Source organism: Megalobrama amblycephala, linkage group LG10 (genome assembly GCF_018812025.1).
Source record: "Megalobrama amblycephala isolate DHTTF-2021 linkage group LG10, ASM1881202v1, whole genome shotgun sequence".
NCBI classification, from domain to species: domain Eukaryota; kingdom Metazoa; phylum Chordata; class Actinopteri; order Cypriniformes; family Xenocyprididae; genus Megalobrama; species Megalobrama amblycephala.
In genome coordinates this window covers 5,474,621-5,500,736 of record NC_063053.1, presented here as the reverse complement: position 1 = coordinate 5,500,736, position 26,116 = coordinate 5,474,621, and the positions used below count along the sequence as shown (strand labels likewise).

At 36.5% G+C, this 26,116-nt stretch overlaps 2 protein-coding genes across 3 annotated transcripts; one reads left to right on the top strand and one right to left on the bottom strand.

Annotated features, from left to right (window-relative positions):
* Nucleotides 1–116: 116 nt before the first annotated feature.
* Nucleotides 117–3,929, bottom strand: fam241a (family with sequence similarity 241 member A). The gene is made up of 2 exons (XM_048204115.1): nucleotides 3,388–3,929; nucleotides 117–1,772 (listed from the first exon to the last, which is right to left on the bottom strand). Exons 1-2 carry the CDS (start codon nucleotides 3,511–3,513, stop codon nucleotides 1,479–1,481), a joined length of 420 nt encoding a protein of 139 aa, XP_048060072.1. The 5' UTR covers nucleotides 3,514–3,929; the 3' UTR covers nucleotides 117–1,478.
* Nucleotides 3,930–5,119: 1,190 nt separating this feature from the next.
* On the top strand, nucleotides 5,120–12,042 carry eif4eb (eukaryotic translation initiation factor 4eb). Of its 2 annotated transcripts, none has more exons than XM_048204114.1 (7): nucleotides 5,120–5,227; nucleotides 6,000–6,103; nucleotides 7,054–7,149; nucleotides 7,272–7,335; nucleotides 7,984–8,097; nucleotides 8,205–8,344; nucleotides 11,069–12,042. In XM_048204114.1, the coding sequence occupies exons 1-7, from the start codon at nucleotides 5,183–5,185 to the stop codon at nucleotides 11,181–11,183; spliced, it is 678 nt and encodes a 225-aa protein (XP_048060071.1). In that variant the 5' UTR covers nucleotides 5,120–5,182; the 3' UTR covers nucleotides 11,184–12,042. The 2 variants fall into 2 exon arrangements, with proteins under 2 accessions (XP_048060071.1, XP_048060070.1); XM_048204113.1 differs by lacking the exon at nucleotides 5,120–5,227 and adding an exon at nucleotides 5,324–5,448.
* The last annotated feature ends 14,074 nt before the right edge of the window (nucleotides 12,043–26,116 follow it).

Genomic DNA, 26,116 nt, shown 5'->3' with positions numbered 1-26,116 from the left:
GGTAACAAATTCAGGGCATCCCAAAAACAATGTATTGCGTGTACTATCCTTTTGGGAAACGTATTCCTGTTAGATTTGGTGGATTTCATTGGGAAAAAGCAATAATAACAAAAAAGTATTTTAAACCATGATCATTTTTATTATGATGATAACCCAGTTTTAATGTTCCCTTACATTGCAGAAAGATGTGAAATATAAAAAGCAATTCTTTACAAATAAATTAATCAAAGTATTCCTCACAACTCACCACCATCCCAAAAATACAGCATTGTGGGATACAGTAAATGATATGTAGGTGAAATATGGCACAGAAGATGCAGATTAACACTGAACAGAATCAGATACATAAGAGCAAAGTTTTGGCATTGTATCGGCAATTATGAATTGTAATATTACATACCTAATAAAGTACCAAAAATAATCATATTCAAACAAGATTTTCAGGAATATGAAGTGATGTCATCTTGCAAAGATATTCACAGTTACATAAAGAGCAGCTTAGCTTTGCTTAAAAAGTTAGAGTTCATTCAATAATCTTCAAATGTAAGAAAAAAAAAACATGTGCAATAAAAACAGGCCTTTTCATACTTCTCATCCTGAATATGGGTCATACAAAACATTCTGTTGTAGCAAAACTTGCATACTAAATATTTTATCTTTTGATTTCATTGATACAGATATTGTAACATTGATTTTTGAAATGAATGAGCAGATTAAAGTAAAATCAACTAATAAGAATACCAAATAGGGATATATGGTGCATAAAGTACTGTAGGTCTTTTCTCACAAGAGGTTTGGTTTTAATAAAGAGTCTTCCTCTGCTCAGACTTTTGGAGCATTTGATTGAATTCATCCTGTCAGAGGAAACCCAAAAATATCCCAGCAGCCCCAGAACATTCACATGCAGTAGTATTAACACATTCAAGTGAACACAGAAGGATTATTATTATTCCCTGGTATATTTCCAAAAGGGGAGAATGAGTAAGGTTGCCCTCTAGTGCAATTGTGGAGAATGCAGGACTGACACCTGGGCAAATAAGAGTAATACATTCAACAAAAGTACCATAGTCATTTTAATGACCATATATCTGGCATGTACAACTGTCATTAAAATCTGGTTATATTTATGCTCTTTATCCTGTACTTTACTTTAAAACTTATTATAGTCAACATATCAATATGCACCCATTTTGTCTATGCAAATATTGAAGGGAAGCATGCTTTTCACAAATACCTTTCATAGATAATGCACAGTTCTGGAGGAATCATCATTCCAGTAGTTAAATCAAATCCTCTGATTATCTTTAATAACTTGAACATACCCACATTAAAAGAAGGCATATACGGTAGTATACGGTTCGAGTAATACGTTCAAGTGGCATTCACGTTTTGTAGAAAGAAGTCTCTTCTCTCTTTCACTGGCACAGGCTGTTAGTGGCAAATGCACCTTCTTCTGTCGGTCCGTCACTTAACATCTGCTATTTCTGGATGTAAATGATAACGATGCATAGAGTTCCCACAAGGCCGAGGGCTTGGATACCAAGGAACCAGAGCAGCAACCAAAACACCAGCACGACCACAGGCTCCACGATCTTCTCTCCGAAGTAAAGCTGGGTGAAACCAAGACCCCTCAGACACTTATTGAGCTCCCCGAACAGAGTGCCCATCTTCTCACAGTCGTCCACCAAAGGAGCCTCTGCCGCAGGTCCTTCTGCTGCCTGTGGCTCTGCTGTGGAGCCATCGTGTGGTCCTTCTCTTCCCCTGAGGTCATTCTGAGAGCAAAGACAGAGTTTGAATTAATTACGCAATGTTTTTTAACTTCGTTTAGGAGTCACACTTGCCTTCTTTACAGTCAAAAGTTACCGAAGCCTTGAAAAGTAACTTTTTTGTTTTTCAGGAAAACCATTGTAATATATTTTTGTTCAATAATATTTTGATTATTATATAAAATTGAGGGTATTTTATGATACTATGCAATATTTATACAATTTTTATTAGCTATTTTCTAACATTTTTAATTTATTTTTCAATTAAAGCAGTATTCCATGTTAAAATAGAGACAAGGCATTTAAAATCCATTTTTTTTGAAGGCAGATTAGTGCCATTTGGTGAGAGTAAAAAAATGAGAGTAGAAAAATGTATGCAATGCCATGTTGCAACCACTAGATTCCTATAGAGCTCTATATAAAGTGGCTTATAAATTCTCTAGTGGTTTTTGGACACAACACTTATTTTTATTAAGATTTGGATTTATACTTAGACATTCTCAAAGACAACTTTTTGTCAAGGTTTAGATTTTTTGTTTTGTTTTAAATGTTGATTTGAAGTGTCGGTTTTTGCATTAATTTTACTACAGTCAAACCTGAACACAGAGGAGGGCATTTTGTCACACATAACATCAAAAGTCAATAAAAATAAAACAAGGTGTGTTTTATAGCAGCTTAATAAATCTGGGTCTGATCTGATTTTAACCTCTTATTTGAGTTTTGGCTCAATTTTACCATATTATTACAGCCACACCAGTTCATTTGTGTGTGTATAATGGGGTGTGTGTCTGTGAATGTGTGTAAGTGAGTGGGTGTTTCTGTTTTGTACTCTGTGTTTTAGAGTGTAACCTTTTTCTTGCTGTTCATTTTTTTACTGCTTTGTGGCTGAATTTTTTATTTTATTTCACACATTTGTATAAACTTGCTCTGTCTTATAGTTGTGCTAGTTCATATATATATGTTTGTGTGTGTCTGTTTTGCACTCTTGACATTTTAGAGTGTCACCCCTTCAGTGTTGTGCACCTTTTTTCTGCACAGTGTCTGATTTGTAGTTTATACCAAAAAAAAGATTCACTGAGTTTTCGTATTTTTTCGTATTTCCCATTCATTTCCTATGTCGGACATTTTTGACTGAAAAGAAGGTAAGTGTGACTATTTTTAACACAAAGCAGAAAGTGGAAAATACTGTACAAGATGACACCACATAACCGTGCATGAGAGTCTGTGGGAGTGTGTTTATATGTTTGTATGCACTCAAGCTATATATAGGCAGACAGTAAACAAGTTGGTACACTTAGTTAAAGCTAAGGTAAGCTAAAGAGAGATTGGTGAGGCTCAACAGATTAGAATGAATGCCTTATGTTATACCTAAAGAATGTGGCAAAGAAGCTATTTATAGAGCAGGCTGTGGAAAGCTGTTGATAAAGAAAGGGAGAGGCAGGGCAGTGTCTGAAGTTACAGATATTCCGTGATTTCCCAGTATAAAGTGAAAGAAAGGAAGTTAAATGCACTCATGCTACTCTAAAAAAATGTATTATGATATTTAAATGCAAAATGAAAGCGAAAAGAAAAGAAGACAGCTAAATGTTTGCTCGAGCTGTATGAGATCTGACAGTCTTACCTGTTCGCGTGAGGGTCTGACAGCATGCTCGCGCTGGCAATGACACCTGCTTCGTTCTCGCGTCCCGCTTAAGACATCACGATGACGTACCGCCGCATCATGTACGATCCGATTAGTGCTTGACATATTCCTAAAAACAGAATGATTAATGCTGACCTGAGATAGGGCCGAAGGGCTGAGAACCAGATGGCTGGCTACTGGCGATACTTCCGGTCTCGGCTGTCAACAGAAGGTACATCCTGACGTCATGAGCCACGGCGCGGTTATAAAAAAAGATTTATTATCCATAATATCGAGAATTATTGTATTATGTTTGTTATAACCTTTATAATGAGAAAAAAAGAGAATGCATTAGACATTATGTAGAAGTAATAGCCCTAAACAAAAACGTTTTCTTTCTTTTTTTCTTTTTTTTTTTTTTTTAAAAACTGTCTAGCCTGTTTCATAGTATAACTATTCATTAATAAATCCGCACTAGAAATATATACTGTTATTGAAGTGCACGGCAGTGTGTCAAAAACAAGCCAACTACGTAGACAAAATTTGGGGGCGTCATTTCCGACCAGTCGGTTCTTTCGAACGGTTCATTTCAACGAACCGATTCAGCTGCCCTTTTACGTCACACAAGTGATCATATTTCGGTCTGTCATGTTCAAACCTCTCCAGAAATTCATATATCGTTACATATTTCTGTTTATTAATGTTTCAGTTTTATTAACAGTTATGTTTATTGCAATTTCATTCAGTTTACTTCATAGCAGCCCCGATTCAGCCCCGAAGTCAACAAGAAGCTAAATATAATTTGCATTTACACTAAACATTTTTAAAATACTATATATATATATATATATATATATATATATATATATATATATATATATATATATATATATATATACTAGTCAAAAGTTTGGAAACATTACTATTTTAAATGTTTTTAAACAAAGTATCTTATGCGCATTTATTTCATAATAAATACATAAAAAAACGATAATATTGTGAAATATTACAATTTAAAATGATGGTTTTCTATTTTAATATACTTTTAAATATAATTTATTTCTGCGATTCTGAATTTGCAGCATCATTACTGCAGTCTTCAGTGTCACATGATCCTTCAGAAATCACTGTAATATGCTGATTTATTATCAATGTTGGAAACAGTTGTGCTTCTTAATATTATTTTATAACCTGTGATATTTTTTTCAGGATTCTTTAATGAATAAAAAGTTTAAAAATATCAGCATTTATTTAAAATAGAAATCTTTTGTAACAATATACACTAGCCTACCATTCAAAAGTTTGGGGTCTTTTGGGGTCTTTTTCTTTAAAAAAGTTTTTTTTTTTTAAAGAAATTAATACTTTTATTCAGTACGGATGTATTAAATTGATAAAAAGTGATAGTAAAGATTTATATTGTTAGAAAAGATTTATATTTTGAATAAATTCTGTTCTTTTTAACCTTAACCAGGGTGACAGCACAACTGTTTCCAACTTTGATAATAACTGAGTATCAAATCCTCATAGTAGAATGATTTCTGAAGGATCATGTGACACTGAAGACTGGAGTAATGATGCTGAAAATTCAGCTTTACATCACAGAAATAAATTATATTTTAAAGTATATTAAAATAGAAAACTGCGATTCGCGAACGTTTGTGAACTCAAAGGAATGATTCATTATCGTATCAGATAGCCGTGTTCGAATCCTTTTTGAGACACCGCCTGTGATTCGCTCCCAGCACTGTGTCAGCCAATCAGAGCGAAGCACTGAAGTGAAGCGTGAACGTCCCTTATGAGGCCTGTGAACGACTCACGTAAAATGGCGACGGCGGAGCCGGTGAGTCAATAAACTTCTCAAAGATTGTTTTGTACTTTTCTGCCGTTTCACGCCAAGCTTCAAAACGCCATTCCTTTACAAAAAATTGTTTATACTTAGTTTTAGGCTAAAGTGGCTTTTATATTTCATCCTCTCTAAAACTTCTAAAAAGTTTTTCGGCATGTTTGAATGGTATGGCTCAACAAGTTTGGCTGAAAGTTGACAAGGCTTGTTCCAGTCGCGTAAGGCACTTAATTACTTTTCCAGATGTCTGTTCGTCACTACTACCCTTTATGCATTTAGTCACGATTTTCATCTTGTTTAAAAGACAATTCTGGAAGAAAGCATGCCAGTCACAGCACAGCTGTCAAAAACTAAAGGAAAGTGAAGTGAATTGTAGTGGAACGACACCATGCTGGATCAAACCGAAAGCTGTGTGAAACCACAGATGTTAAAAACTGCTGTATTTCTAAACTGCTCACTTGAAAGACCCTCATGCTCACAGTAATGAATGACTGTAAACACGTAAAGCTCTCACACACAGCTCATGCTAGATTAAATTCAAGTTAAGAAAAACTAACAGCAGATACAACACAACACAATCACATTAAACTACCAGGTATTGCATTGGTCCCAGGTGTTGAGTCAGTTTTGTTCTCTATGCTTGTGTTAATTTAAATAAATGAAGAAAATAAAGGGACGTTGTTTAGAGTAAGTCTTTCAGTGTTGTGTGTGTGTGTCTTCAAATTAATTATATTAGGTCAAAACTAATCTTTAAAATTTTCCTGCCCAGGAAATAAACTCAAATTCTTGTAAGAGTGAAGAGGAGAACTCAGAAGAGACCAATCTGGAGATTGTCAGCCCTGAGAGCTACATCAAACACCCCCTACAGAACAGGCCAGTCAATGAATGAATAATGAATAACATATAATGTTATTTGCAATAAAACTCTAGTTTCTATATTTATATATTTTTAGTTTTTAATGCATACAAATTACATATTCCATATCTATAAATGTATACCTTAAAGGGTTAGTTCACCCAAAAATGAAAATAATGTCATTTATTACATGCCGTTCTACACCCGTAAGACCTTCGTTCATCTTCGGATCGCAAATTAAGATATTTTTGTTGAAATCCGATGGCTCAGCGAGGCCTGTATATTTATATTTCCTCTCTCAAGATCCATTAATGTACTAAAAACATATTTAAATCGGTTCATGTGAGTAAAGTGGTTCAATATTAATATTATAAAGCAATGAGAATATTTTTGGTGCGCCAAAAAAAACTAAATAACGACTTATATAGTGATGGCCGATTTCAAAACACTGATTCAGGAAGCTTCAGAGCTTTATGAATCAGTGTGTCGAAGTCACGTGATTTCAGCAGTTTGCTGGTTTGACACGCGATTTGAATCATGATTCGACACAAAAGATTCATAATGCTCCGAAGCTTCCTGAAGCAGTGTTTTGAAATCGGCCATCACTTTATAAATCGTTATTTAGTTTTTTTGGCGCACCAAAAACATTCTTGTCGCTTTATAATATTAATATTAAACCACTGTACTCACATGAACCGATTTAAATATGTTTTTAGTACCTTTATGGATCTTGAGAGAGGAAGTGTCATTGCTGGCTATGCAGGCCTCACTGAGCCATTGAATTTTGACAAAGATATCTTAATTTGTGTTCTGAAGATTAACAAAGGTCTTACGGGTGCAGAACGGCATGAGGGTGAATAATAAATGACAGAATTTTCATTTTTGGGTGAACTAACCCTTTAAGAGTGTTTTTTAGATTTCAAGATTTTGTGAAACTGTAGATGTTATTTTTGTTTTTCCCCTAAAGATGGTCTTTATGGTTCTTCAAAAATGACAAGAGCAAAACATGGCAGGCCAACCTCAGACTGATCTCCAAATTTGACACAGTAGAGGATTTTTGGGCGTAAGACTTTTTTTTTTTTTTTTTTTTTTTTTTTATGCAAGAGATAAGCATACATTTCACTTTTTTTCCCACCCCAAATTACTTGACCAGTTTAATTGAGTTTATGAATCTTTTCTTTATAGGCTTTACAACCACATTCAGCTCTCCAGTAATTTGATGTCGGGATGTGACTACTCTCTTTTCAAGGTAGGATTCCCTCATAACTGCTGTGTAATTTAAGGGATAATTCACCCAAAAATGAAAATTTTATTATCATCATCAGCTTTAAATGAAAGCTCTGTGAAAATTTTACCCAATATTATTCACACATTATCATGACTTCAGGAACTAACTGACCTTTTGCTAAGCCGCACAAAAATATTACTGACCAGTCATACTGGGCATCTGCTGTCATCTGTCATGTTATCTGATGAGCTGTTGTTTTTTTTATATAGCTTAAGTCAGTTGGAGATGTGTGTTTGGATTGAATTTACAAAGGCGATCCAAAAATATATTACTGTAATCCAAATCTAAAAAAACCTGTTTATGCTGTGCAAATTGATATTGCTTATTAATTAATTTTACATAGACATGCTTTGACATAGACTCACATACATTGTCAGGTTTTACCTTTTATGAGCACATGTACATTGTTCTATTCATGGAGATCTCCAGTGGAATGTAACCAAGGAGAGTGGAGTTTAAGGGTCAGTTGCCGAAAGCATAGTGTTTGCAAAATATTGTTTTTGTATTTTTATTCTTTTTCTGTAAGTAGATTGTTGCTCGCTGCTTTCTAGAGGTAGTGTACGAGATACTCCAGATTACTGTGGACTTTGGTATGTGCTTGGGTTGCAGGATGGTATTGAGCCCATGTGGGAGGATGAGAGGAATAAAAGAGGAGGCCGCTGGCTCATCACTCTCAACAAGCAGCAGAGGAAGTATGACCTGGACCGCTTTTGGTTGGAAACTGTAAGAGTTCTGAGTTAGTCACTGAACGCCCCCTCAACATGCACGCAAGTAATTCATGTGCTTCTGTAGCCCTGACTTTTAAACATTTACCTGTGTCATTCCTACAGCTGCTGTGCCTCATCGGTGAGGCCTTTGACGACTACAGCGACGATGTGTGCGGGGCTGTGGTCAATATTCGAACGAAAGGAGATAAAATCGCCGTCTGGACAACTGATTATGAGAACAGAGATGCTATAACGCACATAGGGTGAGACTCTCATGACTTCACGCTACATATAAATCAGGGGTGCCCAAACCTGTTCCTGGAGATCTGCCTACCTGTAGATTTCAGATTCAGCACACCTGTCTGTAATGATCAAGTGCCCCTGAGGATTTTAAAGGGTTTGTTCACCCAAAAATGAAAATTATGTCATTAATGACTCACTCTCATGTCGTTCCAAACCCGTAAGACCTCCGTTCATCTTCGGAACACAGTTTAAGATATTTTAGATTTAGTCCGAGAGCTTTCTGTCCCTCCATTGAAAATGTATGTACGGTATACTGTCCATGTCCAGAAAGGTAATAAAAACATCATCAAAGTAGTCCATGTGACATCAGTGGGTTAGTTAGAATTTGTTGAAGCATCGAAAATATATTTTGGTCCAAAAATAACAAAAACTACGACTTTATTCAGCATTGTCTTCTCTTCCGGGTCTGTTGTCAATCCGCGTTCACGACTCCGCAGTGACAGCGGTTGCTGCTGTGTAGGAGCTTCTTCCATCGCTCTTAGTTCTTCGTCTGTGTATTCGGGTTCAAATAAATATGGCTGAGCAAAAAAATCTTCCTCTGTGTCGAAATACTTAGACATGTTTGCGAAGGTTGTTTTGTTTACAGCGTGCGTCTCCCTCAAGCCCTTTCCACTGCACACGACATTCGCATCCAATTGTCGCATTTCGCCCCCTAGTGGCAGTTGCACGGAACTTTGAAATTGAAATTTTTTTTAACATAATTATTAATAACCACCATTTTACAGAAATAGTGTTTACAGAATAACGTTAAAGTGTTAAAACATTGGTAATTCTAATTTCACGCTTATAGTTTTTATTAAAATACATCATATCCGGTCGGCTGGTCGCATACGGTCTAGCCGCAGAAGTTCAAATATTTCAACGCATCCGAAGCTCAAATCGGATCCGAAATTTCCGCATTCGCATATGATCGGAACTCCACGCAGCCCCCGTACTACTCTCCATTGGAAATGAATGACTTCTGGTTCAACGGCTGTCGAATGTCGTGTGCAGTGGAAAGGTGGCTTCAGACTGTAAACGAAGTTCGGGCGTACCAGATAACACGTCAGCAGCGTCTTACGTCAACAGCGTCGTGAACGCGGATTGACAACAGACCCGGAAGAGAAGACAATGCTGAATAAAGTTTTTGTTAATTTTGGACCAAAATGTATTTTCGATGCTTCAACAAATTCTAACTGACCCACTGATGTCACATGGACTACTTTGATGATGTTTTTATTACCTTTCTGGACATGGACAGTATACCGTACGTACATTTTCAATGGAGGGACAGAAAGCTCTCGGACTAAATCTAAAATATCTTAAACTGTGTTCTGAAGATGAACGGAGGTCTTACGGGTTTGGAACGACATGAGGGTCAGTCATTAATGACATAATTTTCATTTTTGGGTGAACTAACCCTTTAATTAGCTGGTTCAATTGTGTTTGATCAGGGTTAGAGCTGAACTTTGCAGAAAGGTAGATCTGCAGGAACAGGATTGGGCACCCCTGAAATAAATAGCCGCTTTTTCACTGCCGAGCGGGACCAATAGCCTCGGACCTCAAGCACCAAGGCCAAAATCAAGTTGCATTTCCACTGTCGGACCATTAGCCCCACAGCTCTACCCTAAAACCCACCCTTAACACGCCTCCATAGATCGTCACACAACTCTACCGTTTCACTAGATCGCAAAATGAGCATGACAGATGTGAATGTTTGGCCCTTACTTGAAGACTTAAGATTGCAGTATCAATATTTGACCAATGTTTTACAATAAAAAATGTAACAGTCACAGTAATTTATTAATTTGTTTCAGGAGTTCACATCAATCATGCTGAATCAATAATTTTAATGCTGAAGTGAACTAATTTAAGGCTTTTAAGTCCAAAGGCTCATGCATTTAGAATAATAGTGATAAAATATCATATGTTTATGTCACATTTCTGAGCATTTCTATAAATTTTTCCACAAAATTATGCAATGATTGCGATCTGAGGAGGTTTGAGCGATCTCTCCTGTCTCATTATACTCATTATCCTTTCAGTCAGAGCAACAGAAGGCGTTCACAGACACAGACAGAAAACAGGAGTTATTAGTTATACGAGTTAACCGGAGTGTGTGACACATATGCGGATGGATTAGTCTGGTATCAACAAAGGCACAGGGAGGGAAGAGACAGAAAAAATGCGAATCCATATAAATCGTATGTGATTTGTACGTTCTTCAAGCAGTTTCTGTTATTTTCCAAAAATGTGTGTATAATCGCAATGATTAGCATAAGTAGCCTTTAGCATCGCATATAAATACATTTCTGCCTCATACGGTGATCAGAATCCCCATCGGATCACAAGGAAGTTATGTCAAACACTTGCTGGTGTCTGAAAGGGAGTTGTAAGCTGAAAATTTAAAATATTGAAGTTAGCTGGTAATCTGGTATGATAACATGAGAAATGAGCTGCGGTGTTAACCTTCTCCTGACCCAGATTAACTGTTTATGACCACTCCCTCAAACCCAAGTTGGCCCGCTTTGGACCGAGGTATTCGGTGGGCCAAAAACCCCTGGCCATTAGCCCCAATGAAGCCCGATCCAGCCCCGGAAGTGACAGTGGAAATGCGACTGGCCCTGGCAGGCACTAGCACACTCGCCTTTGGCCCGACAGTGGAAACACGGCTAATGCAATGTGTAATTGTGTTTGTTTGGCAGGAGGGTGTACAAGGAACGGTTAGGCATCCCTATGAATATGACCATTGGCTACCAGTCTCATGCTGACACGGCCACTAAGAGTGGCTCCACTACTAAGAACAAGTTTGTGGTTTGAATATCTTCAAGGGCCTGAATCTTCTCTCTCTCTTCTCTCTGTTCTGTCTCTTTCTCTGCCTCTTAAAACCAAAGCAACAAAAACATACTGGACTCAAACTGCCATGAAACCCCTGCAAGTACACTTTTTTTTTTTTTTTTTTTTTCTCCTCCAAAAGCCCTTCACAAACACACTCCTGGACTTCTACTTGTACAAATGATGAGGATTGCAGCACAGGCAAAGTTTGAAAATAACAGTGTTGTTTGTTACATTCACAGACATTTAATAAGTATTACTTCTGTGCCATGCTACACTACACATGTTCCCACCAAACATTAACACATCACTACAAAATTTCCCTAAGAAAAAAATGAATACGCAAGTCACATTCAATGTTTACCCCTGGCAAGTCTTGTTCAGAGTTATTTAAGTATTTAATATTTTTTTTAAAGAAATTGTCAATTTATTTAATGGCAGAGGAAAAGGAAATGTCTGTGTTCTTTTATCTAGCAGCTTTGCTGCTTCAGTGCCTAATGAACATAAACATTTTAATTTATTCAGATTAATCCTCTACAGTTCATTGAGATGGTATTTGGCCATTGAGTGTATGTAATCAAGCTAATCTACATAGATCTGCCGCCTTTAAGCATTAACATGATTAAATTTGGGGGTTTGCAATTCAAGATAAGTGTTTTTTTATATTGTGAATTTTCGATGCAATCATAAGTTTACATTCCTTGTTAGAACAGTAAACTGTGGGACTTTTTTGCAATGCTGTAACAGAATTGTGCTTGTCTGGATGTCATTGGCTTGATTTGGCTCTTCAAAATGATAGCAGCATGATCAAATAGGCCCTGAAAATAAAATAGATTCATGTCGATTCAATTTATTTCACTGAAGAGGGGGAAAGGCGTCTTGGTATTCATCACCACAGTGAAGCAGGATGTTAATGGGCAATTAATTATTTATTCGAACATCAAATCTCACCAAAATAGATAACAGAGGTTGAGAAATCTTGACTAATCTTGTCCATCTGTCTGTCTGTCCTTAAGTGTTGTTGTTTTTTGTGAACTCTACATGTTTAACATTCAGATTTGAAATCTCACAATCTATAAGCTAATCATTATTGTGTTTTTTTTATTTATTTATTTATTTTTATTTTTTTGCAGTCTTTGTCTGGAGGTTTGCAGTACACTGTATTCCTCAACCCATCACCACTCAGTCTAGTATCAATGCAAAGCTTGATTGTGCTCAGTCACATTATTTTCTGGATCCAATATTAGTATCTGTCTGTCTAACTGAATTCATAGAGCTCAGAATACATTCAAGGTATCATGCAGCAGACTTTGAACAGTGCTGAATGATATTGCATCAGAATGTCACCTGATACTGGCTGCTAGACCAAGGACGAAGGGTTACCGCAGGCACGTAGAAAGAGAATAAATAATTATTTATTAGCAAGGACTTTGTTCAGAATCAAACCGGTGTTCAAACTGAGATTTTCTATTTATCTCAAGGACAGTTGATCAATACTAGCATTTATGTGGTTCTGTGGTTTTTTCCCCCTCTAAGATCTTTTTAATGTTTGAAAGAATTAAAACCAAGGATGTTCACCAAGGAGGCATTTATTTGATCAACACAGGAAAAAAAAAACATGTTAAAATAGCTGTTTTTAACTTTAATGTATTTGTTTTTAACTTTAATTCTATTTAATATATTTGAAATATATTTCTGTGATGGCAAAGCTGAATTTTCAGCATCATTACTCCAGTCTTCAGTGTCACATGATCCTTCAGAAATCATTCTAATATGCTGATTTGCTGCTCAAGAAACATTCTTCTTATCAGTGTCGAAAACAGACGGGCTGCTTAATATTTTTGTGGAAACCATAATACACAAATGATCAGCATTTGTTTGAAATAGAAATATTATGAATGTCTTTACTGTCACTTTTGATCAAGTTAATGCATTTCTTAATTTCTTAAAATCTTAACTGGTCCCAAACATTTGAATGGTTTGAAGTTTTGTTAGCCAAACTCCAATTTTACTACAACATCTGATAAATTTCAATGGCATTTTTATTCGTTCTGTCAAGGATAATCTTGCCAGGAGCTGTTACTGATGTCTTAAATAGCAAACGTTTAAGCTCAACTCCTGAGTCTTGAGCATACAGACAATGTAAACATACTGCCAAGACATTATCTTTATCATCGATGGTTCATTGATCTGTCTACTTAATCTAGTACATTTTTTAGTCAAGCTGTGTGAGCATGTAAAGCTTTGGTGTGAGGAGGAGTATGTGTCCTGTTGATGCATTGCCCCCCTGTTTCACAGACAAGGCTTAAACTAATCCCAGACTAAAATGCATGTTTGAGCAGTTTTAACTGAAAGCATCTTCATACTGACATATATGTCAGTGCCATTGTTTTGTCTCAAGATGCACACCAGTAATGTTTTTTTCTTGTAGCATACGTTTATAAAAGGTACTTAAATGTCCTAATTAGGGGTGTGACGAGACGGGTATCTCACGAGACGAGACGAGACTCGAGATTGAGTTCACGAGACGAGACAAGATTTTTACACACTATTTTTAAGAAATCCTCAATGGCGAAATACATGACTAGAAAAAATATTCTGCAGGTGTATTTGAAATGTTTTAACTAATCATCTTATAATCAATGTCATTTCAGTTCTACTTTCTGAGTATGAATGATCATATGCAGTAAAAGACAACAATACTAAAGCACTGTAAAAGGTTTTGCCACTAACTCAAATGACTGACTTCTCTCCTGTATGATTTCAGTCTCTTCAGATCTTACTGTACATGATTTATGAGCTTCTACAACTTTTGACCTCCTAACTGAACTCCTTTCCACCAACTGATCATAGAAATAAAACAGTATAAATAAAAATGGTAACACTTTACAATAAGGTCTCATTTATTAACATTAATGTATTAACCAACATCAACTAACAATGAGCAATATATGTGCTACAGTATTTTATTAGTTTTTGTTTATGTTTGTTAATAAAAATAGTCATTCATTGTTAGTTCATGATAGTTCACAGTGCATTAACTAATGTTAACAAATGAACCCTTACTGTTTGTGCTTAATAAGATTAAGAGAAAACTGTTATTCATTTTTATGGTAACACTTTACATTAAGTGCAACCATAATCGCACTCTCTCGATATTCAAAGTGCAAATAAGACCAACTTTCTCTTTGATACAGAGGTTATGACACTGCCCAGCCTAAAATAGCTTTCATATTGAGAGATATTTGCATTCATCAGGGAGCCGCTTTCAAAATGCGGGGTATTGCAATCGCGTTTTTACTTTCATTCTTAATTTACTTTCACTTTCACGATCGTGTGTAGCTCTGGAGCGGCGGCGACCGTTATCCAACTGAATTAAATGTTTTTTATTTCAATACAAAGCAAAACGACAGTGGAGGTGTAATGTAAATGTAGCGGTGGCATATTCTTTCCTAATCATCCTAACACTCTGTCATGGCAACATCACGAGACTACTTTTCACCTCAACGAGAAATCTCGTCACATTTTAATCTCGCGAGATCTCGTGACACGATATCTTGTCACACCCCTAATCCTAATTGAACTAAGGCTTAATCCTGGTTTAGGCTAAACCCTGTCTGTGAAACCAGGCCTTATGTCTTGACTTATAATTTAATGTTTTGTTTGGTAACACTTTACAATAAGGTCTCGTTTGTAAACTACATTAGCTAACATTAACTTTTAACAGCATTAATTCATCCATGTTATGTAAGTTAATAAAAATAGTTATTCGTTGATCATGTTGGTTATCAGTGTATTAATTAATGATTAAGGGGCTGTTTACACAACACCGTTTTCAACTAAAAACTGACATTTGGCCATTAATTTACACGACAATAGCGTTTTGGGGGCCTGAAAATGCAAACTTTTGAAAACGGGATTTAAAGTGCAACTTTTGAAAATGATACCGTTATCATCTCCGTGTAAACAACAAAAACGTTGATCTGTGAAAACGGTGACAGCTAGCACGTGCGTATTGTGTTCAGTCTATGTGTGTTTGGTGCGAGTATGTGCATAGTCTTTCTTTACAAAGTAGCATCGACAACTACTGACCTAGCATGCATAATACAGCGTTTTTAGTCGTTTTAGTGGATCCATGTGATCGTTTTGACAATGTTGTCATATACATTGTCATCTTTTTTTCCCCCCATCGCTGTCATGTAAACGTACCCTAAAAATGTGTTAATGTTGAAATCACCATTATGATTAATAAATGCAGTAGAAATATTTCTCATCGTTCATGATAACAAACTAAGCCTTATTTTAAAGTGTTACCATTTACTTCGATGGCATGTTCTGTTGTGTATCTTTACTGTGGCTTAGTGGTTTTATGCAGTTTCAACATCTGATCAACGGACGGAGAGATCCTTTAATAGTCGAACAAACAACGTGGGAGGGTCCCAGACAAAATCAAACTTGACAACTACAAAACTCATTTTGTGATGGCCGTAAAAGACTATTCTGGTTTATTTAATGGCTGCGATCCAGGGCCACTAATAATGATACAAGATGTCAATAGTTTTTAGTATCATTTTGATGTCTTCTGGATGTTTATGTGGTACTGGCCAGCAGGATAATGAGATGCCAGTCTGATGTGCTGTTTGAGCTTCCTCACTTCACACCTCTAGCATCTCTAATGAGAGACCCTTGAATCAGTCTTAGTGACCCTCACAAAACTAATGAGGAGCACGCAGTTTGTTCACCAATTACCGGTCTCAAGCAGATGGAGTTATGCAGTGTTGAAATCTTAATTTAGATGTCTGTTTTTCATGTAGTCTGAATACTTGTTATGTGTGCATATACATACTCTGAGATGAAAGCCAGGTCTTTGAAAATGGAGGACTCTTATGAAGAAAAAGCTAATAACAATCAGACCTCTGAACTGAGATGAGACGAAGATGGGCAGTGAGGGTATTATACAACTGCCCTATAAAAGAAAAGAGCTACCAGGCATATATTTGACATTAAACCCCATCCAACCTCTGAATACCATAGTATAAATGGTTATTCACTAGGCAGGATGCTCTTAGGCTAAGTCATGTCTTATTACTTTACATGTTTGTTCTTCCCTCTAGCTACCAGAGAGCATGAAAGCATTTTCATTGTTACAGCAATTCTGGCATGTGGCTTGGGGTTTTTGCCAAACATTTTCAGTATTTCAACAGTGCATGGCTGTGATGTAAGTATACAATATGCATGTAAGCAGAGATTATTATATATATATATATATATATATATATATATATATATATATATATATATATATATATATATATATATATATATATATATATATATAATTTTATTAGACAAGTTGATTTTCTGATTTTTTTTTCCAAGCACATTTTACCAATTCCAATCCACATCAATCTTAATAACTACTATTAATATTGTTTGTAATCATTTATAAGTGATATATAATTGTTCAGGAAGGCTCGAAATGAAAAATGCCTAATATTCAGGTGTGTAGAATTATTAGGCAGGTTTTCTTTTACAGGCAAAATGAGCCAAAAAAGAGATTTAACTCAGACTGAAAAGTCAAAAATTATTAAATACTCATGAGAAGGATGCAATACTAATGCAATATTAGAAATTGCAAAGTTAAAGCATGACCAAGGGACAGCAAAATGCTCATTGGGTCAGCGGGGTCATACAAAAACAGGTGGAAAAGAAAAGGCACATGTTAACTGCAAAATAATGAAGAATTAAGGTGAAGAATTAAGTGTGAAACCATCAGGAACCCTTCAGTCTCCAGCGCCACCATTTTCCAGAACTGCAACCCACCTGGAGTCTCCAGAAGTGCAAGGTGTCAGGATCTCAGAGACTTAGGTTAGCTAAAGAATCCTAAAAAATGACCCACTCTTAATAAGAATCACAAGCTGAAGTGTTATAAAATACATGAAGACTGGGTTTTTATAGGCCTTATAGACAGACAGCTTGAGAGTGACTCTTGAAGGACCAGCACCACATCCTCTTGTACCACTGAAGAATTTATCTTCCAGAATCTGGCAGTAAGGTGTGGGAGTTCACTTTTAGTCCATCTCTTATCCTAAAATGTCCGTCTTGCAGAGATGGACTAAAAATTATCTTCCAAAACTTACTGCCAGATTCTGGATGATAAATTCTTCAGTGGTACAAGAGGATGTGGTGCTGGTATAATAATATTTGACTTTTCAGTCTGAGTTAAATCTCTTTTTTGGCTCATTTTGCCTGTAAAAGAAAACCTGCCTAATAATTCTGCACACCTGAATAGTACAGGCATTTTTCATTTCCAGCCTTCATGAACAATTAGGCTATATATCACTTATAAATGATTACAAACAATATTAATAGTAGTTATTAAGATTGATGTGGATTGGAATTGGTAAAATGTGCTTGGAAAAAAAAAAATATGATCAGAAAATCAACTTGCCTAATAATTCTGCACACTGTGTGTGTGTGTGTATGTGTATATATATATATATATATATATATATATATATATGTATATGTATGTATATATTGTTTAAAAATTGCTATATGGCTAGCTTAAAATGAACCCAAAATAGTTGGGAAATTAAAAACCAGATGCAGTTAGAGGCAACAATAATAGACAAAAGGTGAATGTTTATTAATAAGCTTTAATATTTTATTAATATAAATGTATTAATAAGCAATTTAATAAATGTTTATTGTTTAATAATTATTCATTGAACATTAATAAATGTTAATTTCCAACATACTTTGGGTTAATTTTAATTAAGCAATACAGTAATTTTTAAACAATAGTTGAGTTAAATAAAACTACCCAGCAGGTTGGGCAAACATTTAACCCAACTGCTGGGTTTGTCCATTTTCAACCCAACTTGGGTTGTTTTTAACCCAGCATTTTTTAGAGTGTAGCGCATATATATATATATATATATATATATATATATATATATATATATATATATATTAAATCAACATCAAACTTTGTGTGTAAAAATGTATATAATATTATATTATGCATTTTAATATATTTAATGTATATATTAAATATATTGGTGTGTATCTTTGATATTGTAATTTGTCACCTTTTTGTGCTTTTGGCCTTTACTAAATTGCCCTGCAGCGTGTCAGATTCATTTTTAGAAGCATAAATATTTCATGTCTCTCAATTAATTAATATGACTTTATAAAAGATGCAAGCAAAGTAATCATGTATATAAAAAATGGCAAGATACCTTGCCTTTTAAAATAGTTTTAGATTGATATACAAATATTTCCTGTGAAATTTGTGTTTGTGCATATACACCTCACCATTACACCAACAGGGACTATAAGACATTACATTTTAAATAAATAGATGTTATTATGTAGTTGGTTCCCCCTTTTCAGCTATAGCTTCTACTCTTTTCACAAGATTTTTGAGTGCTTCTGGGATTTTTTTGCCCATTCATCCATAGAGGATTTGTGTGTTCAGGCACTGATGTTGGATGAGAAGGCCTGCCTCGCAATCTCTGTTCCAGTTCTTTATGGACCTTGCTTTGTGCACTGGGCACAGTCATTCTGGAATAGAAAAGAGCCTTCCACAAACTCTTCCCACAAAGTTGGAAGCATATTGTCCCAAATGTCTCGGTATGCTGAAGCATTAAGATTTACCATTATCCCTCATCGACCGAACATTATAGTTGGCACAATTCAGTTTGGTAGGTAACATTCTCAAAGCATCCGCCAAACCCAGACTTGCCCATCAGACTGCCAAACAGAGAAGCGTGGTCCGTCACTCCACAGAAAACGTGCATGCAGCTGCTCGGCCACGGAAACCCATTCCATGAAGCTCCCGCCACACATTTATTTTGTGATGATATTAATGCCAAAGGAAGTTTGGAATTCTTGGAATCAGCAGAGCGTTGGTGACTTTACATGGTCAATAATTAATAGGTATGTCCCAATACTTTAGTCCATATATATATATATATATATATATACACACACACATACATATACACACATTTTTTTTTTAAATTAATGAATGCAATGATGCAATAAATTGGTTAAAAGTGACAGTAATATTTACATTGTTTAAAAATCTAATAAATCCTGTTGTTTTGAACTTTTCCAGAATTTGAAATCAGACTAAACAAAAATATTAAGCAGCACAACTAATAATTAAGGTTCATTGTTTACAAGAAATAACATTTTAAAGTCCCCCTTTGGTGAAAATCAAGTTTTTAATGTTGTTTATATGTCTGTGGTGTTTTCAATATGCTTTAAGACAAACCATGTGCAAATTCATAAGTCAACACCATTGCTGAGTATTTTCTCTTTAAACCAGCAGCGAAAGAAAAAGAAAAAAAAAAACGTGTTTTGAAATCGCTGGTGTTTCTATAATGTACATTACGATGTTATGATGAACTATATGCCTTTCTTCAGTGACGTTCTGAGTTGTTTATAGCGTTTGTAAGGATACTGATAGTTAGAAGGCAGCTGTCTGACTCTGACATGGTGAATGGGAACATGATTTGTGTAATATTAGCAACACATTATTGGCTGTTTGATAACATAGTCAAGCAAAATGCTAATCATTACTTACTAATTAATTACCGTTATGTGTCTGAAGAGTGATTTACCTCAGTAAGTTGACCGAGTGGATCTCTGAGCTGGCGTGAGCGAGTGGAGGCGGGGCTAATTAGCATATTCATAGATCCATGTATACTAAATGAGGAAAGGGTGTAGAGTTACATTCAAGCTATTTTAAAGCATGAAGAAATTTTTTTCACAGGAAAAAAAAACATTTAAATATGTCATTTTGGTGATGATCAAAGATGAATTTTAAGGGATATAATTAGGGGGGACTTTAAAACATGTTATTTTAAAATGTAATAATATTTCACAATATTACCATTTACTGTATTTTTAAGCAAATACATGCAGCCATGGTAGGCATAACAGACTTCTTTCAAAATCATTAAAAAAATCTTACTGACCCCAAACTTTTGACCTGTATAACACACTAAGGTTTAGAGAAATTCTGAAATTAAAGTTAACTTTAAGTCAGACTTTTGTACTTGAAAACATTTGTTTGTAATTAGAAAAAAAAAAAAAATCATGCCAAATTAAATAGCTTAAGTTTAGATGTAGTGGTATCCTCAGTTACATGCTTAGATAATTGGCCCTTATGCAATATGCACTTTCCTGTGCAGGAGTTTCATCTGCCAATAACCTAAATGTGAAAGTAATATACTTGAGCGTTTGGGAGGGAAGATTGTGGGATACAGATCTGTGAATATTATGATTAATGGCCACAAGATGGAGACTCAACCTTCACTTTGTCTCTGACAATTAGTCACCCCCTCACTGACTTGAAGAGCTCGTGCCTGTAGAGATCACTGCCACTGCTCTCAAGTTCAGATGACTTTTCTGTTTGTTTGACAAATCGTATGTTTGTATTTACTTGTCTGTTGAAATTGAATCGCACATTTGCTTGGGGTAAAATGAATGCTAAACGGTCATGCTTACATATTTTTAAAATAATACTTCCTGAATTCACTGTGTCACGTTCAGGTATGAATGCTCGCTGTTTTCAAATCTATATAAATCACAGTCCGGGTCTTACTGAAGGGTGATTCATGTACAGATTTGTATCTATTTGCCTTGTTCTTTAGATTTATATTTGTGCTGCCCAATAATTATTCCATTTTCTAAAATGTCTCGCTCAATATCCGAGCACAGCGTGACCCCTAAATGCTTTCCTGGCTGTTATTAGACCTCTGACAGATGAGTTTCTATTTCTTTTATGAGGCAAGGGGTGAGAAACCGAATTGTCCACATCTCGGAAACGGCACTCTGTCACACACGCTGTTAAGTGTGTTTCAGTGGATAGGATTGCTCGTGGCAGGAGTCCCTCGAGGGCTCGTTTTGATGTGCTCTGATGGTTACCCATAGCAACCGACTGGCCAGTCAACGGCTACATATGGAGTGTGTGTGAGAGTTGAGGAAGTGTGTTCTATTCACACTTAAACTCTGACACACAGCGCTGCACGATTCTCACTATAGGTGCTTCTTTTTACACGGCAGACGCGTGAAGAGACGTTAATGAATGCGTTTCACTCCAGGCTCCTTTATTTCGTGTCAAATTGCGCCGTCGCATCTCTTGATGCTTTCAAACAATGATGCCTGAAATGATCAAACATGCAAAGAAACATCAAAGCATCTTCTGCATAATTAAATTGGTTGTTTTTACATTTGTTTACTTTGGAATGTTTCATTTTTTATTCATAAAGAAGAAGTTAAACAATTGTCTCTTCAAATGTTGTTGTCAGTTCAGTGCATAAAGTCAGTCATTCGGTCTGTTTGGGCACATGCAGGCTGACATTGATTCACAACCTTAAAGAGAATTATCCCATAATTTACTCACCCTCAAGCCATCCTAGGTGTATATGACTTTCTTCTTTCAGTCAAACACAATCAGAGTTATATTAAAAAATATCCTGGCTTTCCCAAGCTTTATAATGGGAGTGAATAGTTACCAAGATTTTGAAGCCCAAAAAAGCACATCCATCATAAAAGTAATCCATACGGCTCCAGGGGGTTAATAAAGGCCTTCTGAAGTGAAGCGATGCATATTTCTAAGAAAAATATCCATGTTTATAACTTTATAAACTAGAATCACCAGCTTCCATTAGTGAGTCGATTCCAGCGGAAGAGTGAACATTGACCTGATGCATGACGTATTGATGAACACGGACGCTCAGAGGATGGAGCAAAACAAAACACCGGTCACGAATGAGAATGTTTAAAGAGAAATGTCAGAGGAGCTTGAGTTTGTTGTTTGAACCACAAGAGGCGTCTACTCTCAACCAAAGCTTACGCTACTCTTCTTACGTCATACACCAGAACTCGACTCTCGTGAACGCGCAGACGGACATTACTGGAAGCTAGTGGTGCCGTATGGATTACTTTCATGATGGATGGATGTGCTTTTTTGGGCTTCAAAATCTTGATAACTATTCACTCCCATTATAAAGCTTGGAAGACCCAGAATATTTTTTAATATAACTCTGATTGTGTTTGACTGAAAGAAGAAAGTCATATACACCTAGAATGGGATAATTTTCATCTTTTGGTTGAACCAACCCTTTAACCGTGTAATTTCTGTGCCACTTGTATTGAAAAAAATAATTTTTGTTATTGTTTTTCAAAAGGGTTTCCAAAACACTGCCTTGCCTTTACCATCTGTAAATGTTCTAGCAGCTAGAACCACCTTAACCTTGCACTATTAGTTCATTAGAAGGCTCATCTTTTTTTATATAAGGGAAAAAGCGATTTACAAAGTTTTAGGAGTTATAAAGTGTTTAAATGCAGGAGAAAAGGCCCGTTCACACTAAGAATTATAGCTTAAAGGTGCGGAAAGTAGATTTTGAACAGCGCTGTGGGACATTGTTGATATTTGAAATCAACCCAAACAAACCCACCTCTCTCTTCATTGCTCTCACACTCCAATCCTAACAACCCTGGCCTGCTCCGAGTCGGTCTCAAACCCCAGCCCGATCGCTGCTGGCATGGCAGGTGAATGCATATCAATGACACTAAACACCTCATTCTCTAGCTGTCTTCAGTGTGCACTGGTTTAAAAGTGCTAAAGAGGATGTTTTGTTTTATACATTTTTGCAATATTACTTGAAACTGTCTTTACTAACTGATAAAAGACTATTTATTAGGTGCACTGAAAGGAATAATATTAATATACATCATCTGTGCACGAGGTAGGGCCTTAAAAACATCATCGCGTAAACGATTGGCCCTCTGGATTGTCAATCACTGCTGTGACGTTCCTTGTGAAAGACATGCGCGGATTGGCTCTCTGGCTTGTCAATCACTGCCATTATGTTCCTTGTGAGAGACGTGCGCGGCTGCGTGCTCCAGTAACTTTCCACACTCCACAGGCGCCGCATACAATGTTTTTGTCAGGAGACAGGAGTAACAACTGCAGATTATGAGTTACCTGCGGTGAGTCCGACATAATGAATCCAAAAAACACGACACAGCGAATGCCGGTGGTAAACACTCGTGTTCAAATACTCGTGCACGAGTTTTGGGAGGCGTTCCTTTGAAGTGAGCTGTGAAGGAGGGGGGCTGTTCTTACGCATGCGCTCATTTCAAAAACTCACTAACAGTCTTTGGATTCTCAGTCAACAAAAAAATCCTCTCTATCACCTTTTAATGCAAAACTCTTACTATCTGGTCACTGTTACACGCAATCCGAGTCTGTTTATCACAGCTGACGCGCAACAAAATGCTTCATGAAAAATAAAGCACAGATGATGAACGAACGACAAGGAAGCACAAAAATGAACATAGAGTACACAAGAGCAAATATAAAGTGTTCATTGTTAGTCGCAAACAGAACAGCAGCTCCAGACAATCAAAACCGTGTTACTCACACGAGAAGCGGGATCAAAGCAGCCTCTGCGTCTGTTTTCAGGCCTTCCCTCTTAGCTCTCTCCAGCGCCGGAAAGCTTTCCTAATATAAACGCGGGTCCTAAAGCGCTTGCCCAGTCATAAACCTTCATTCCAGTGATATTCTTTTGAGCTCTTTTGTATTGTCCCATCTCTCGTTCTGCAGTTTTTTTTTCTAATTTTCAAATCTCTAACTTGCTCGTTCTCTCTCCTCGTATGCTGATTGGTTTGTTGTTGGTGTCGGCCCGACTAACTTCCAAACAGTGTATTTGAAATAATATTGAGTCCACCTTTAACAGTCTATATTAGCATCCACACCAACACACGTTAATGTTCTGTTTATTATAAGTGTGCTCTGCAGCGCTTTCTGTCTGGCTCTCAGTGTTTTTATTGTTCATCAGCTGGAAAAACTGTTTTCCAAGTGATTTCAGCAGTTTTGTTCCTCTGTGTCATTATCGTTGAAGTTGTGGTGTGGAACTCCTATTCTCAGAGAATTCAAATGATTATTGAAGTATATGTCTCGCACATATACTTCAATGAGTGCGAGACATCACTGCTGCTGTCAGAGCACGATCAGACCTCACTAAGCGAGTGCTGAACGCAGTTGGACATAGTGGTGTTTTAGAGGTAAAAAATGATATAAATACTGTTCGGTTTCTCGCACAAACCGATCGTTTCGTGTCTTAGGACATCAATGTGTCGTCACGAGCCGCAGGATTTAATCTGGATTTGTCTGTGCAAGTTTTTTTTGACTCTTATTGATCCAAGTTCCCATTCACGCCAATTATTTGACTGACAGACGGCAACGGTTGGAGTTAAAAATCATCATTTGTGTTCTACTGAAGAAACAAAGTCACCTACATCTTGGATGCGCTGGGGGTAAGCAGATAAACATCAAATTTTCATTTTTGGGTGAACTATCCCTTTAAATCCCTTAAATTTTTAATCCAAGTGTGAACGGACTATAGGAGTCACTCCGGAAACATCTCATTGATGTTAACAATAAACATGAATGCAAACAGATTAGCCTGAGGTATCTACCAGAGGTATCTACTCATCTCAAAAGTTTTTCATTTCATTCAGCTCCTCTTTTTAAACAGCCTGCTGTCTTTGGACAGTAATGGACCGCCCTTAGACCACAGAGCTGGCAGGGAGAGACAGGTGTGGATGTCAAAATTGCGAATGAGTCAAGACACGTACCTCAGTCTGTAATTTGCCAGCACTCCTCACAGTGAAAGAAGACCCTCATCGACAGGCTGTCAGTTTCCAAAAGAGAGAGAAGCATTACTGCATTAACAACTAGTTGTTCAGTTCTGTTCTGTACACAATTTTTTTTTTAGGTTAGATATAAATTTGGCTACCATTACCTGTAATTTAGCTGTAGAATGCAGCTGTCCCTCTCATAAATAACCAAATTCACCGTGTACAGAACAAGATTGAGCAGTCAAAAGAGGAGTGACTCTGTATAAAGGCACGTTCACACCAAGAACGATAACTATATTTGCATCCACACCAACGAACGATAACGGTCTGTTTATTCTAAGCTCACGCGCTGTGGTTTCAAAGTGTGTACAACATGTTTTTGCTGTTCTTGTTGCATTTACACTGCTTTAACCAGCAGATGTCCTCAGCATGTTATGTTTCGAGTGAATAGCTAGTGTAATCGATCTAATCTAACAGTGAATTTAGCTGATGAAGTCAATATAGTGGAATAAAAACAACGCCTAGTCTTTTTCACTGCAACAGACGATGTTGTCGAAACTAGCGCTGGATACCTGAGGTAATTTATTTGACACTGTTTCCTAGCCTGGCATAATGATCTCAACGTTAATACTTCTCACCATTTATTCTGAGGGTATGACCGATTGTTTTCCATATATACATTTTCTTTAAAAGGGGGTTTGACTTGCCAAAGAGTTGTGGCTTTTTTGGACCTCTGCGATTAACTTCTCCGCAACGTCGTCTGCCATTTTAATGCGCAAGCCTTTAAATTAGAATGGATTCTGATTGGCCGCCAGTGTTTTATCGTTCAACAGCTAGAAAAAAAATCGTTCTGAAAGTGATCTCAACGATATAGTTTCTCTACATCGTTATCGTTATAGCTGTGGTGTGCACTATATCTCTTCATAGTCATCGTTCTTGGTGTGAACGTGCCTTTAAGCTCCAGTGCGAATGTAATGCTTCTTTATTATTACTCACGTTAGAAGTGAACATACTTACAGACACATAAAAGTAATAGAGTTTGCACTTTTCTTCTCACCGAACCGAACGCAATCATCTTTGACTCTTACTATTACTGTAATGTGGTAAAAAGTCTGGCTTTCCCAGTCTTCACTGTAATTGTCTCTGGGTGTATCCGGCTTTGCATGTGTGGGATTCCTGCTCCTGGAATGTGCAATCACAGTAAGCTTTCATCTCTTTGATATCAGATCAGCATGACAGAATCAGATGATAGA

What these genes read in the sequence shown, in the direction of transcription:
- eif4eb (XM_048204113.1), top strand. Translation starts at nt 5,401, where the DNA reads ATGGCTCAACAAGTTTGGCTGAAAGTTGACAAGGCTTGTTCCAGTCGC. An exon ending in ACAGTAGAGGATTTTTGGGC is followed by an intron (nt 7,150 to 7,271) that starts GTAAGACTTTTT and finishes TTTTCTTTATAG; the next exon opens with GCTTTACAACCACATTCAGC. An exon ending in GTGACTACTCTCTTTTCAAG is followed by an intron (nt 7,336 to 7,983) that starts GTAGGATTCCCT and finishes CTTGGGTTGCAG; the next exon opens with GATGGTATTGAGCCCATGTG.
- fam241a (XM_048204115.1), bottom strand. Translation starts at nt 3,513, where the DNA reads ATGTCAAGCACTAATCGGATCGTACATGATGCGGCGGTACGTCATCGT. An exon ending in TCAGACCCTCACGCGAACAG is followed by an intron (nt 1,773 to 3,387) that starts GTAAGACTGTCA and finishes CTTTGCTCTCAG; the next exon opens with AATGACCTCAGGGGAAGAGA.